Source organism: Prionailurus bengalensis, chromosome E4 (assembly GCF_016509475.1).
Source record: "Prionailurus bengalensis isolate Pbe53 chromosome E4, Fcat_Pben_1.1_paternal_pri, whole genome shotgun sequence".
NCBI lineage: Eukaryota > Metazoa > Chordata > Mammalia > Carnivora > Felidae > Prionailurus > Prionailurus bengalensis.
Genome location: NC_057360.1, coordinates 27,742,367 through 27,757,745, shown reverse-complemented (window position 1 = coordinate 27,757,745; position 15,379 = coordinate 27,742,367). Strand labels below are relative to the sequence as shown.

The following is a 15,379-nucleotide window of genomic DNA, read 5'->3' as shown; positions in this document are numbered from 1 at the left end:
ATACTAGATTAAATCTATTTTGTGTCTAATTGTCCCCAGTCCAGTGTTCTGTTAAGCATCCTTGCTGTGGGATGCCTTGACACCAACCATAATGCATATTAGCAGCATTTTCTATTAGTAGGCACTTATGTCTCCATCATTTACAAATTTCTTTCTTATTTGTGCAGCATCTTGGAGGATTGTTAACTGTAGTGTGAAGTGTACTGCCTTTTTTATTTCAACTTTATTTTATTTAACTTGTAAAGGACACTACTACTAGAATACACATATATTAAATCAAGAACATGTGTTTCTGGGAAGAAGTTTTAACTTTAAGTTAAACTTTTCTCATACTGTATCTTAAACTATTTTCTTCTCTTTTTCTATTAGCTATTTTTTTTTGTTGTTCATTCCCAACCTAGAGCTTTTGAATATGCTTAATCCTTATAAATGAAAAATAAATGGTCAGTACTTGTTCTAATAGAGAAAATTGTTATTCTCTATATTGGGTTAGACAAATTTAAATTGTATCTTTTTTACAGTTTATTTTACATGTTTCAATATCATTCTACTTTTTATACTAGGTCATGCATGCATTTAGCAGTTATGTACTTAAGAGGGTGGGTGATATTTGAATATTATGAATAGATTTTTTGGACCATTTGCTGAGTAATTTGTTTTTTCATATTTTGATAATTAGCATCAAAATAAGTTTATTATACATTCATAAAGAATGGCAAGGAAGATTGCAGTGTCTTACTAAAATTTGACAAAATTGTTTTTCCTTGAACTTCAGTGCAGAAAATCCAGGCAATCCAGATACGAATGTGTATGTATGTGTGTGTGTATATATATATAAGTAAATGAAGGGGAGGAGAAATATTAAGTTGTATGTGGGGAAACAGACATTGAAATAGTCTGTTATCTAAAGATACATGTGTAAGCAAGATTCTACATACTTTTAAAATCCAAATGAGCAGCTGGATTTATACCTAGATTTTCTCACTTCTGTGACATACTGATATTATTCCTTGCCCTTCCAAGGCAAAAAGCGTTGCCTTGATCTGCAGGTTATTGTTGTGTGCATGTGAACAGGAGCATGCTCTGTCAAAGAGAATTAACCTTTCAAACTATTACTAGACTTAGTTATCCTGTCGAATATATATATATATGTATATATATATATATATATGATTTATTTACTATTTAAATAGTAAAGAAGAGAAACTAGTGGGTTTTTTCTACTTTTATAACTCTAACACATGAAATTTTCATCTTACCTTTAACCTTATGATTGAGCTGTCCACAGCATGATTTATTTTTTGTTTATTTTTTGCTGCTGGGAGTATTTATTGCAACAAGCTTACGTTATTCTTAATTATGCATCCTCATATATTATAGAATGGATATGGTATTTCAATCTTATTAAAGTGGGCCTTTGTTAAATATAAAGCACGATACCTCCAGTAGGTCCTGTGAGCAGTAAGTTTTATGTGGGAGAGGTGAATAAGACATTTTTACTATAAATTTAATTTCCAAATTATTTTCAAGCTAGATCATGATGGTAAGGTCAAATAAGGCAAATGCAGTGGTTTTTATTTATTTAATTTTAATCTTAAAATAGATGACAAGGTACAGATACAAAAATCATTTGCTCAGGGTTACATATGTTTGTATAATTGCTGATGTACTAGGTTCACAGCCATAGTTGTACTCTGTGTTAAAGCTTATGGGAAAACTTACTTAGCTCCACACCGTACTTTACTCACAAACAAGTAAATTTACCTGAAACTATAAGTAATGGTTAAGCAACATCTGAGGAGAAAGGCATGTTTATTCAGAAATCACTGGTAAGATCTATAATAGCACATGTTTTATATGTCACACAGAGTATAACACTTGCTTTGACGGAGTAGCTTATAATGTTATTCAGGAAGCATATTAAAAGTTCTCCGCTCAGCTCTTATGCTTTCCCTTTCTCACTCTTCTGCCTCTTGATCCCTTGGTTTTAAAATCTTCCTCCTTATTTTGTAGACACTGCTCTCCTGTTCACTACTTCTTCTCTGTCTTTACGTCTCACCACTGGGCCTCTCTCAGTGTCTGTTTTCCCAACCTTCATCCCAAATTCCAGCTGTATATCTACAACCAGTTGGTCAGGTAACTTTGCACCTTTTTCAGTGCACTCTTTGATAGAGCATGCTCTGTTCTTTTTGTTTGTTTTGTTTGCTTTTTTTTCTTTTTCTTTTTTTTCATAACAGCCTGGAGCCTTCTTGTCAAATGTCCCATAGATGGTACCTTTTTGTTTCCACATTAATTTGACATGCTGATTGTTCAAGAAGCGGAATGACAGTTTTTGTGTGCTTTTTATTAAGTGTTCGTTGGATGTGTGAACGCATTTTTGTTGATTAGCTACCAATACAGATCTAACACCAATAACATGAGCAGCCCACCTTTTATTTGGCTGTGGCATCTACATTTGAGGAGAGTTTAATAGTAGCTTTTTAAACTACTCAGATAACTTTTCCTAAATCAGAAATTTCTCTAAATCCTTTGGAGCTAAGATATATTGAGCAATTGAATTTCAGAGATCAGGTTAAATTGAGAAATTTGAGGCATTTGGTGCATCCTTTTACTCAAGTAAATAAAGTTATGTTTATATGCATAAGGCATCTGACTGTGGTGCTGTGTTCTCTCCATAATTATCACCCGACTTTGCATCTCTTAGGCGATAGGAACCAAAGAGGGGTATAGTGAGTGATACCTGAAATAAAACCAGACTGAATTTGAAAATAAAAATCAAAAAGGGACATGAACACATTTTTTTTTTGTTTGCTTGCTTGTTTGGGGGCTTTGAGATTTGTTTTTTGTTGTTGTTTTGGTCTTTGTTGTTTTGGTTTTGTGTGTTTTCTGGTCTGAGCCTTCAGAATAAGTTCTTCATCTGTTATGAAAAAGAATCACCTATGAGAAGTGAATATGTAATTTCAGGACTATCAGTCCTGGTTGTCCAGAAATTGTGAAGATTTTCTTTTCTGAATTTGCCACCATTTTTCCTTTGCTAATCTTTCCAAACAATTAGAAGTAAAACACAAATTCTCTCCTTTTCTGAATGATTCACCAAAGCTTCTGTTACTTCAAGCCTTTTTCAAAGGAGTAGTATGAGTGTGTTGTTTTTACGCAGCTTGTTGCGAAGGCAGTGAGTGGTATAGAGCTCTAAGTGCTTTCTGCCTGTAGATTTGTTCTCTGACTGTCCCTCATGGTGTGACCGTAGGTTTCTGACAAAGCGAGAGCAGAAACTAATGCAACGGCGACAACACGCAGAGGAGCTGCTGGAGTGGAAGCGACGTTTGGATGCAGAGGAAGCAGAAATTCGTCAAATGGAGAAACAAGCTTTGGCTGCCTGGGACAAAGAATTAATAAAACCCAAAACTCCGAAGAAAGAAATTGAGGACCAGAGAACAGAACAGAAAGGTAATGAATGTTAACTCCATTCACTCTGCAAACCCAAGCCTAATGTAACCGAAAGATTGACTTCATTATTTTTAAAAAAGGTGGATGATTAAATGTGAAGAATGCGATATAACTGCAAATGCCACAGACCTTGGAATTATGAGACTGTTGTGAATAACTTTATGCTAACATATCTGAGAACTGAGAAGAAATGGGTGAATTCTGTGAAATGGAAGTGGGCTGTTCCACGACCAAGTGCGGTTTAACACATCCTAAAAAATCAACAGGGCAGATTACTTAAACGGATCAAAGGAGAAAAATTACATGACATCTGAATGGATTTGGAAAAGGTACTTGATAAAATCCAAAAAGCATTTCTAATAAAACAAATTTCAGATCAAAGTAGCAATAGAAGGGAGCTTTCTTTATGTGATCTAGGATATCTATGAACAAAAATGAAAAACCAAACCTACTACAAGATACTGCTGTTAGTGATAAAACATAGAAAACTTTCCCTTTAAATATGGAAAGAAGATAAAGATGCTTTTATTTCACCTAAGCAGTGAAAGGAAGAAGCAAAACGTATTATTATAGAAAATCCAGCATTTAACAAGTGAATCTAGCATGGTTGCTAAGTTCATAAACAAAATTCAATTACACGTCTATAGACCAGCAGAAATTGGTTAGAAAAATCTAATTAAAAAAATGTTTATTTATTTTGAGAGCGACAGAGTACAAGTGAGGGAGGGGCAGAGAGAAAGGGAGAGAAAGAATCCCAAGGAAGCTCCACGCTCAGCGCGGAGCCTGATGCAGGGCTCAATCCAACGACTGTGAGATCATGACCTGAGCTGAAATCAAGAGTCAGATGCTTCACTGACTCAGCCACTCAGGCGCCCCCAGAAAAATTAATTTTTAAAAGAGATGCCATTTATCATAGAAATAAAAAAACATGAAGTACTAGGAATAAATTTAACAAAAAATATGTAAGATCTTTATGGAGAAAACGTTAGAATGTTATTAGGAGACATTACAGAAGACCAAAATAATAGAAAGCTTTTCCATTCTCACAGATTCAGTGTCATTAAAGATGTTAATTCTGCCTGAACTTATTTGTAGATTCAAGGCAATTTAAATCAGAAACTCAGCAAGATTTCTTCATAGGGTTTGATAAGCTCGTTTTACAATGTGTATGAAAGAACAAAGGACCAAAAAGCAAAGACACTGCTAAAGACGAACCACAAAATGGAGAACTTACATTACCAGATACCAAAACTTGTAAAAGTATAATGATTAAAACGGGATTATTTGTACAGAGATACACAAATAGACCATGAAACAGCCCAGGAAAAGACCCATGCAAATGTGGAAAGTTGACTTCTGACATAGGTAACTTTGCAGAGCAGTGAAGGAAGGAGGGACTCTCCACTAAATTTGGAGGGCAGGAAAAAATGAAATTGGATCCCTACATTGACAATAGAGAAAGATCCAGCTGAAGGGTTTAAAAACAAAAAAAAAAAAGGCTTAAATGTGAAAATTAGAATTATGACACTTTTAGACCATAGAAGAGAATATCTATATGACATCAAGGGGAGGGAGAGATTTCTTTAATAGGTTATACAAAGCAAAACCACAAAGGGAAATACCAATACCTTTGATTTCAATAAATTAAGAATTTGTATTCATTAATACACCATAGAGAAAGTAAAACAACAAAATAAAAAAAGATATTTGCAACACATACGACTGACAAAGGAATAGTAGAAGAACATGCAAGCAGCTCCTGTGAATCAAAAATAAAACGACAACCACATTTTAAAAATAAGGGAAAGAGCAGATAATTCACAATGAAGAACTCCAAATCATCAATAAACATCTGAAAAGATGTCACATGTATTGGTAATCAGGGCATAAAAATCATAAAGAAATACTGCTTCCCTTCCTAGGGCTGCTGGAACAAATTATCACAAATTTAGTAGCTTAAAAAAAAGTTTTATTCTCTCACTTCCGGGGGCCAGAAGTATAGGAGCAAGGTGTTGGCAGTGCTGTGCTCCCTCTGAAGGATCCAGGGAACAGCTCTTCCCTTCCTTCTTCCGGCTTGTGGTTATGCTGTCGGCATCTCTTGTGTCTGCCTAACTCCAGTCTCACACTCTTCTCCATGCCTGTGTGCTCCTCTTTTGTCTCATAAGGAAACTTTCAGTGGATTTAGGGCCTACCCAGATAATTCAGGGTGATCCCATCATGAGATCCTTAATTACATCTGCAAGGACCCTTTTTTCCAAAAAGAATTGCATTCACAGGTCCGGGGGGTTAAGACATGGACATATCTTTTCCGGGACCATCATTCCGCCCATTCACAATACCCATCAAGCCCGTGGGTATGTAGGTGGAACACGGAACTGCTGGTGTATTAATTGTTAAACCTAGTTTGGAAAACAGGTTGAAAAAAAGAGGCATTAAAAATAATCAATAAAATCATAAAAGTGAGGTACACATATTTTACGATTCAGCGGTTCCATTCCCAGGTATGAATCCTAGAGCAGTGGTTCTTAAAATATGGCCCAGGAAACTCTGGGGGAGTCTCTAAGATCCTTTCAGAGGATGTGGGGGTCAAAATTATTTTTATAATGATACTAACATGTTGTTTGCCTTTTTCACTGTGTTGACATTACGCTGATGTAGCAAAAATAAGGGTGAGTAAAATTGCTGATGTCTTAACATCAATCAAGGCAGTGGCACCAAACTGTGTTATTAGTAGCCATTGTATTCTTCGCCACTTTGTACTAACGATAACATGCCAGTTTTATGTAAGAATGCCCTGAAATAAGCACTTAACGAATACTAATTTTGTTGAATCTCAACCTTTGGGTACATATCTTTTTAATACTTTGTGTGACAAAATAGGAAATATGCACAAAGCACTTGCATGTGCCGAAGGTTGGTGGTGGCTTTGAAGAAAAGCACATAATGCAGTGGTTTGAATTGCAAGCTGAACTAGCCATTTTTTTTTCATGGAGTACCATTTTTACTTAAGTGTCTAAAAAACTGGTTATTCATACTTGTGTATTTGGCAATTTCTCAGAAATAAATGAAGCAACTTTGTTCAGAGAAAACAGGGGCTACATTTATTGCCAGTGATAAAATTTAAGCTTTCAAGCAAAAATTTAGGATTTTAGAAATGCCATTTTCCCCATCTTGAGCTGGACAGCTTTCCAATACTTAAAAGACTTTCCTGATATGATGGGTGATGATACTAATCAGGGTCATTTTTTCATATTGCGTGATAAAATGTGTCAACATTGGGAAGATCTTCAGAACTCAGTGAACCAGTGTTTTTCAAATGACCAGTGATGATTTAGAGAATCATGCATGGGTAGAAAACCCATTTAAAGTACAGAGTTGACCAAAGGATTTTAATGTAACATCACAAAAAGTTTATTGATATGGTTTTAGATTCTACATTCCAGCTAAAATACAAGGAACTACCAATGGTCAAATTTCAGTGTAGCATCAATAAGGAATATCCACAATTATCTGTACAGACTGTTACAATACTCTTCCCTTTTCTAATTACATATATTCTTTGAGAGGCCAGATTTTCTGCATATGCTTCAGCCAAAACAACAGATAGTCACAGATTGCAGACAGAAGCAGATAGGAGATTCCAACTGCCTTCTGTTAAGCCAGACATTACAGATATTTTAAAAAATGTAAAACAATCCCTCTCCTTTCAACTAAGCCCTTTTTTGGAAAAATGTAGTTATTTTAAAATTTAGTAAATGTCATTTATGTTAACATGTAGATTTATTACTGTTTTTAAATATTTTAATTTTTTTTCCATTTTAACTTCTAGTATGATTAATATTGATAGATATAACCATATCTGTAACCACAGAAAAAGTTTTTTGTGGTCTTCAATGATTTTTCAGAGTATAAGGATGTCCTGAGACCAAAATGTTTAACTGCTATCTTAGAGCAATGTTTTTCCTGTTCAACTCTCTAATTTATTAGAACTGTTGGCCTCCTTAATCGTGGAAAAAGTGTTATTGGGTAAATGTGATAAGCCAAAGGCAATTTTAATGCAATTTTAATCTCATCAAATATAGCCTATGAATAGTTTAACTGTTTAATAAAGTAAAGTAACCTAAAAGAAAAAATTGAGTTGACCCTTAAACAACACAGGGATTAGGGATGCCAACCCACACACAGTCAAAAATTCATGTATAACTTTTGACTCCCCCAAAACTTTAGCAATAGCTTATGACTAACCAGAAGGCTTACTGATAACATAAATAGCTGATTAGCCCGTATTATGTATATGTATTATATAGTACATAATATATTACAGTATCGTATTATTCTTACAATAAAATAGGATAAAGAATATGTTTTAAAAAATCATAAGGAAGAGAAAATACATTTATAGTATTGAGTTGAATTGTATTTATTTTTAAAAATGCACATATAAATGGACTTGTGCAGTTCAAACCCATGTTATTCAAGGTATTGCTTATGTTAAATAAGCTTATTTTGCAGATTTCAGACCCAGAATCTTAAATGAGACTTTTAGAATTGAGTGTATCAAATGTTAGCAGTACTGATGCAAAATATGATATCATCTAATTCTTGTGGGGCATTATACCTACAAAGACAAAGAAGGAAAACAATGTAAATTCTTAACATTATACAAGTGTAATGTCAAGGTTTTTCTGTTTAGTGTCAAACATATTTGTTTTCTTGGAAAGAGCAAGGGTTATAACGGACAGGAAATTCCAGAGACAAGATAGTGCTAAAAATTCTGGAAGCACTAAATGAAATTCACTGTATATCTCCATTGATCATGCAGCTCTAGTTCATTCATTATTGTTGTTATGTTACATATTATTGGCTAAATATACCACAATTTATTCATTTTACTATCTGCAGATATTTGTGTTTTTTAAACCGTGTAAATGTCTCCTACTGTATATATGCAAGATTTCTCTAGGGTGTATACCTAGGAGTGGAACTGATAGATAATGGAGTATTGTCATCTTTTCCAAGTATTGCCAGCCACATTGTTTTTCAAAGTGGTTGAACCAACTTACACTCCTATATGGGAATATGAGTTGTCATTGCTCTGTAGCTTCCCAATCAGTTAAGTTGTCAGTCACTGTCATTGCTGATTATATGTTTACAGATCTCTCCTTCAGTTTGCTGTCAGCCAAAATTCTTACTTAGACTAACAGACTTTACAGTAATGTGATTCCTTAAGTGGTGGGATTAAAATTGTATCTAAATGCAATTGGTGAAATTATGCAAAAGCAAATGTAAAATGTAGCTGTGGAAAATTTCTTTTGACCAAGACTGTGGTCTTTTTCTTGTTTTTACTCTCTTTGTAGAAATAGCAAGTGAAGCAGAATCTCCAGTACCTTCTTACTCTCACCTCCACAGTGAAAGCTCTATTCCAGAAGAATTGGGCAGTCCTGCTGTTGGATATATACCCTCCGAGTCTATAGTTCAGGAGCAGTCAGGGAGTCCAGATCATAGTGTACTTACTGAAGAAATGGTTTTTTCACAAGAACTGGAATCTTCTACCTCTCCTAGTAAACATGTAAGTTAATGTATATTTATTCCTTAAAGCTTCTTTAGGCCAAAGTCTTCTGAAAGTTATATTATTAACAGTTAACATTCTTGCAATTAATGACAGTGTTGACTCTTGCCCATACCTGTAACATACAGCATATGACATTTGAACAGGAATAAAGCTTTTCATAGATTCCTAAAGATTAATAAATATATAAATTTTAGCTTTAGTGGCAGTCGTAAAATTATATATCATTAAGTCTATTAATATTGAGGGGATAGGAAGTTCTAAAATCTTTAAAAGATAATTCAAGTTTAATTTAAATTAAACTTAAAGATAATTATAGAGGGACAATACAAGTGCTTATTAAAATCTGTATTCTGACCTATAATAGAAACAGTAATATCTTAAACCATATAATTGTGCCTTTTCTATAATTTAGTTAATAGTTGCCCTTATAACTCATAAATCAGAATAAAAGTAATGGTTGCATTTCATTAAGGCAGATCTGAAATGGTTATTGACTCTGAATTGGAATAATGGTCACTTCTAGAATAAGATTTTCCACATTGTCCTTAATTCTGTATTTCATTAAAAAAAAAAAAACCTATCTGATGAGGGGGCCCGAGTGACTCAGCCTGTTAAGTGTCCAGCTCTTGATTTTGGCTCAGTTCATGATCTCACAGTTTGTGGGATCAAGCCCTACGTCGAGCTTTGTCCTGACAGCTCAGAGCCTGCTTGGGATTCTCTCTCTCCCTGTCTCCAGCCCCTCCTCCCCTGCCCCTCTCAAACTAAATAAATAAAACTGAAAACAAAAACAAAACCTGTCTGATAAAAACTTAAGCTTAGAAACTTAACTGTGTTTCTTTTTAAATTTGATTTTATAAAGCCTACAAAAGAATTAACATAATATTATTATATATTAAGTGAACATAAACTTTATTAAAGTCTCTGTCTAAAAAAAGGAACCCATTTAATTTCAAAATGGAGTATCTTTTGATAGAGTCTTCATTTCACTGTGGATGTGAAGAATGAATTGCATTTCCTCTATTGAAAAATCAGATTTATGTGTGTTATAGACCTGAAAGATTTGGGGGAAAACATTTTTTATCCAGTGATCCAATGAAGAACCTATTCTGTGCTGTGTAGCAAAATATTCCAATGCCTTGGGCACATACTTGAAAGCAGAGTTTTTAGATTATAAAAGGCTTCTAATTAAATTATATTAGCAAATTCTTAGTTATTATGTGAAAATAGGCTTGTATACATAAACGTAGCATGGAATTTACAACCAAACTATGCTTTTTGACACAATCTTAATATTATTTCCTGTGAATTGGTTAAATCCCACCTAGCATCGTTATTGACATTCAAAATAGGCTGATCAAACACTAAAAATTAGTTTTTTTCCTGACAAGCAAATATGGCAAAGAAATAAAACTAGTGTGTCTTAAAGTCATTTTTTATAACTGGGGCACCTGGGTGGCTCAGTTGGTTGAGTGTCCGACTTCAGCTCAGGTCATGATCTTGCAGTTTGCGGGTTTGGACCCTGGGTCAGGCTCTGTGCTGACAGCTCGGAGCCTGGAGCCTGCTTCAGATTCTGTGTTTCCCTCTTTCTCTGCCCCTCCCCCGGTCGGCCTCTCTCTTTCTCTCTCAAAAATAAACATTAAAAAATGTTTAAGTGATTTTTATTTTTATTAAAAAAAATTTTTTTTTAATGTTTATTATTGAGAGACAGAGAGAGACAGAGTGGGAGCAGGGGAGGGACAGAGAGAGGATGAGACATAGAATCTGAGGCAGGGTCCAGGCTCTGAGCTGTCAGCATAGTGCCAGACGCGGCGCTCGAACTCACAAACTGTGAGACCATGACCTGAGCCGAAGTTGGACCCCCAATCGACTGAGCCACCCAGGCGCCCCTAGTGATTTTTATAATAAAAAACTAATACTTATTCATGCTTACTTACCAAGTGCCAGCTAATATGCCAATGCCTTATGTGGATTATCCTCACAAGAAATCTAGAGGTACTGTTTTAAGCCCCACTCTGAAGCTCAGTGGGCTAGGAAACCTGCCCAAATTCACAGATACAGGAAGTGATGATAGCCAGGAATCAAATTAGATATTCCCACTTCCTCCTGATGGCAGGATAGAAATGATGTCCTTTGTAATCTCTTGTAGACAGTCTTCTTACACTTTGTTTTCTTCCCTTCCTCCTTCCCTCCCTTCTTTCCTTCCTTCTTCAAAATAGTACATATTTAGTATTTAAAAAAATGTTTTTTTAATTTTATTTTAGAGAAAGAGAGTGTGTGAGCAAGGGAGAAGGGCAGAAGGAAAGACAGAGAAAAAGAGAGAGAGAGAGAGAGAGAGAGAGAGAGAGAGAGAGAGAATATCTCAAGCAGGCTCCACTCTCAGCACAGAGCCTGATGTGGGGCTCAATCCCACGATGCTGGATTCATGACCTGAGCTGAAATCAGGTCATGAGCGTTGGGATGCTCAACCGACCGAACCCCCCAGGCACCCCCATATTTAGTATTTTTAAAGTTTTTTTTTTTTTCAGTTTTATTGAGATATAATTGATACACAACACTGTATAAGTTTAAAGTGTACAGCATAATGGCTTGGCATACATACATTGTGAAATGATGGCCACAGTAAGTTTGGTTAACATCTCTCACCTCATAAAGTTAAAAAAAATTTTCCCTTGTAACAAGAACTTTTATGCTCCTCCCTTAGCAACTTTCACGTATACCACACAGCAATGTTTAACTCTAGTCATCCCATTTTACATTACATCCCTAGGACTTATGTATTTTATAACTGGAAGTTTGTACCCTTCCCACCTTCACCCAATTTCCCCACAACCCCCACGTCTGGTAACCACAAATCTGATCTCTTTTTCTATGAGTTGAGTTTTTTTGTTTTTTTTTTTTTAGATTCTACACATAAGTGAGATCATACAGTATTTATCTTTCTCTGTCTAACTTATTCCCCTTAGCATAATGCCCTCATGGTTCATCCATGTTGCAAACGGCAGGATTTCCTTCTTTCTTTACAGCTGAATAGTGTGTTCCTGTGTGTGTGTGTGTGTGTGCGCGTGCATGCGTGCACATGCACGTGCACTTGTGCACACATGCACCACATTTTCTTTATCATTTATCTGTCAGTGGAGAATTCCCATATGATCCAGCAGCTCCACTTCTGGGTGGAATCTTCTGAAGGAAATGAAATCACTATGTCGAAAAGATATCTGCGCTCCCGTGTTTAGAATTTTTTAAATTAAAAAAAATAAATGAATAAGAGGGTAACTATCACTTATACAATAGCCACTCCTACTTTATTTTATTTTTTTAATTTTTTTTTAATGTTTATTTATTTTTGAGACAGAGAGAGACAGAGCATGAACGGGGGAGGGTCAGAGAGAGGGAGACACAGAATCTGAAACAGGCTCCAGGCTCTGAGCTGTCAGCACGGAGCCCGACGCAGGGCTCGAACTCACGGACCGCGAGATCATGACCTGAGCCGAAGTCGGCCACTTAACCCACTGAGCCACCCAGGCTCCCCCTCCTCCTACTTTATTTTAAACCTCTCTAAAAAGCATGCTTCTCTGTAACTTTTTTGTATAACTTAAAAAAAATTGAGGTCGATTTATCCTTTGTATAATTTGTAAACTGTTTTTACTTTTTATGTCATAGAGTTACTTAACACTCTTTGTATATATTATTAACTTCTTGGTATGTCAAATGCTAACTGGATTTTACAACTGTATCACAAAAAACTTCCCATTTGGTTTTCCGTTTGAACAGTCACCTCCCAAAAGCTGCACATCAGTGTCAAAGCAGGAGTCTAGCAAAGGAAGTCATAGGACTGGAGGACAGTATCGTCTACCTATCAAGTCCCATCAACACTGTTCTAGTTGGTCAGATGAGTCATTATCTATGACACAGTCAGGTAAGAGTAATAACAAGGAGTTTTCTTTGTATTATATTTGAATACCTCTTTAATAAGCTTTGTCTGTCCATATGTTAGTGTAATGTTATCCTTTCTCTCATTTGTAAAGGCTTTTTTCTTGCCAAGAGTAAATCACATAATTCAGTGCTTTTCATTGATAATTAATTATTTCCCTAATTACACAAAATGTGACAAACTGTTATATTCTTGGGTTGTTAATGGGCAAGTCATTTATTCATCAGACATTTGTGGAATATTTTTTTCTATATTCCAGACACTGCTTATGTGTTCCCATAGTGCTCTGTGCATCAGCTTATACCAGACAGCATATAAATTGTAACCAGACTTTACCCAGCAGGTCTCCCCTACTAGCATATAGACTTCTGGAAAGGAGAGTCTAATTTATTAATAATTGGTGGCACCAGGACCTACCAGGTACTTTGCATTGCACATGGCAGGTATTTATTAAATGCTCCTTTTTTTTTTTTTTTTTAATGTTTATTCATTTTTGAGAGAGACAGAGACAGAATGCGAGTGGGTTAGGGGTAGAGAGAGAGGGAGACACAGAAGCCAAAGCGGGCTCCAGGCTCTGAGTCGTCAGCACAGAGCCCGACGTGGGGCTTGAACTCACAAGCTGTGAGATCATGACCTGAGCCAAAGTCGGATGCTCAACCGACTGAGCCACCCAGGAGCCCCTTAAGTGTTTCTTGAATGAATTAATGATGACCATGGAGAGAGAGAGGAGGAGGTAGGGCAGGATAGCCTAAGTTTCAAAGGAGGAAAGGTAGAGAATCAACTGCACATGGCAGTGGGGAACATTGTCTATTCTCCTATAGTCTCTATTCTGCTATAAAACTCTGTGCTATTAGATTATGAAACCATGAACAGCCTCTATTCTGTAAGACTTCAATGTACACAAGATCTGATCTTGGGAAGCATATCTATACAGGCAATGCTCAGTTTATGAGAATTCCAAGGAAGGTTAACACTATATTGAGTGTATGCCTTTTGAGCTCATTTTTAGTTTTCATTTGAGAGTAGACATTTAATAAAGAAAAAGTGAAAAATATTATTCTGTTTTTGGTCTTTGATCCTATTCTGTACCCCCTGTTTTCAGTGTTTCAAATGATAATAAATCATTGGAGGTTCCCACACCCATATTTTTAAATCACCCTTATTTTTGAATAACTGCATATTTCAAAGAGTAGATATACCATAACTTATTTAAATATTTCCCTAGTGATGATCATTTAGATTTTGTCAAAATTGCCAATAATGTTTTTTTTTTAATTTTATTTTTAATTTTTTTAATTTACATCCAAATTAGTTAGCATATAGTGCAACAATGATTTCAGGAGTAGATGCCTTAGTGCCCTTTACCCATTTAGCCCGTCCCCCCTCCCACACCTCCTCCAGTAACCCTCTGTTTGTTTTCCATATTTAAGAGCCTCTTATGTTTTGTCCCCCTCCCTGTTTTTATATGATTTTTGTTTCCCTTCCCTTATGTTCATCTGTTTTGTCCCTTAAAGTCCTCATATGAGTGAAGTCATATGATATTTGTCTTTCTCTGACTGACTAATTTCACTTAGTATAATACCCTCTGGTTCTATACACATAGTTGCAAATGGCAAGGTTTCATTCTTTTTGATTGCTGAGTAATACTCCATTGTGTATATATACCACATCTTCTTTATCCATTCATCCATCGATGGACATTTGGGCTCTTTCCATACTTTGGCTATTGTTGATAGTGCTGCTCTAAACATGGGGGTGCATGTGTCCCTTCGAAATAGCACACCTGTATCCCGTGGATAAATGCCTAGTAGTGCAATTGCTGGGTCGTAGGGTAGTTCTATTTTTAGTTTTTTGAGGAACCTCCATACTGTTTTCCAGAGTGGCTGCACCAGCTTGCATTCCCAGCCAGTAAAGTTGTAATGAACATCTTCTTGTGGAATATTTCAGTAAGAATAAATTCTTAGAAATGAGATTACTAGCTCAAGCCAGTTGAAGAATGTTGTATATCATATTTATCTGTTGAATATTATTATTTTTATGTATTTGCTTTGAGGTACTCTGGCAAAAAGTTACTACTAGTGTAGTAACATGTCAGTAGACATAAACTTGATACTTGAAAACATGGATTTAGGGGTGCCTGGGTGGCTCAGTCGGTTAAGTGTCTGACTTTGGCTCAGGGCATGATCTCATGGTTTGTGAGTTCGAGCCCTGCGTTGGACTCTATGCTGACAGCTCAGAGCCTGGAGCCTGCTTTCTGATTCTGTGTTTCCCTCTCTCTCTGCCCCTCCCCGACTCATTCTCTGTCTCTCTCTCTCAGAAATAAATAAACATTAAAAAATTAAAAAAAAAAACAACTATGAATTCATATCTTAGCTCTACTACTTACTGGTGACTTTCTTCAGCTTTCTTTCCCATATTGGATAGTCTTT

The 15,379-nt window shown here is 35.8% G+C and overlaps 1 protein-coding gene across 3 annotated transcripts in view; it reads left to right on the top strand.

Annotated features, from left to right (window-relative positions):
* Positions 1-15,379, top strand: part of CEP350 (centrosomal protein 350) — a 156,888-nt gene that overhangs the window by 107,562 nt on the left and 33,947 nt on the right. For 2 of the 3 annotated variants that reach the window (XM_043568417.1, XM_043568418.1), the window contains exons 28-31: positions 2,014-2,136; positions 3,248-3,447; positions 8,805-9,016; positions 12,791-12,935. In XM_043568417.1, the coding sequence (XP_043424352.1) occupies positions 2,014-2,136; positions 3,248-3,447; positions 8,805-9,016; positions 12,791-12,935 (680 nt within the window). The remainder of the gene's footprint in view (positions 1-2,013; positions 2,137-3,247; positions 3,448-8,804; positions 9,017-12,790; positions 12,936-15,379) is intronic. The other variant, XM_043568419.1, reaches the window with a different exon arrangement.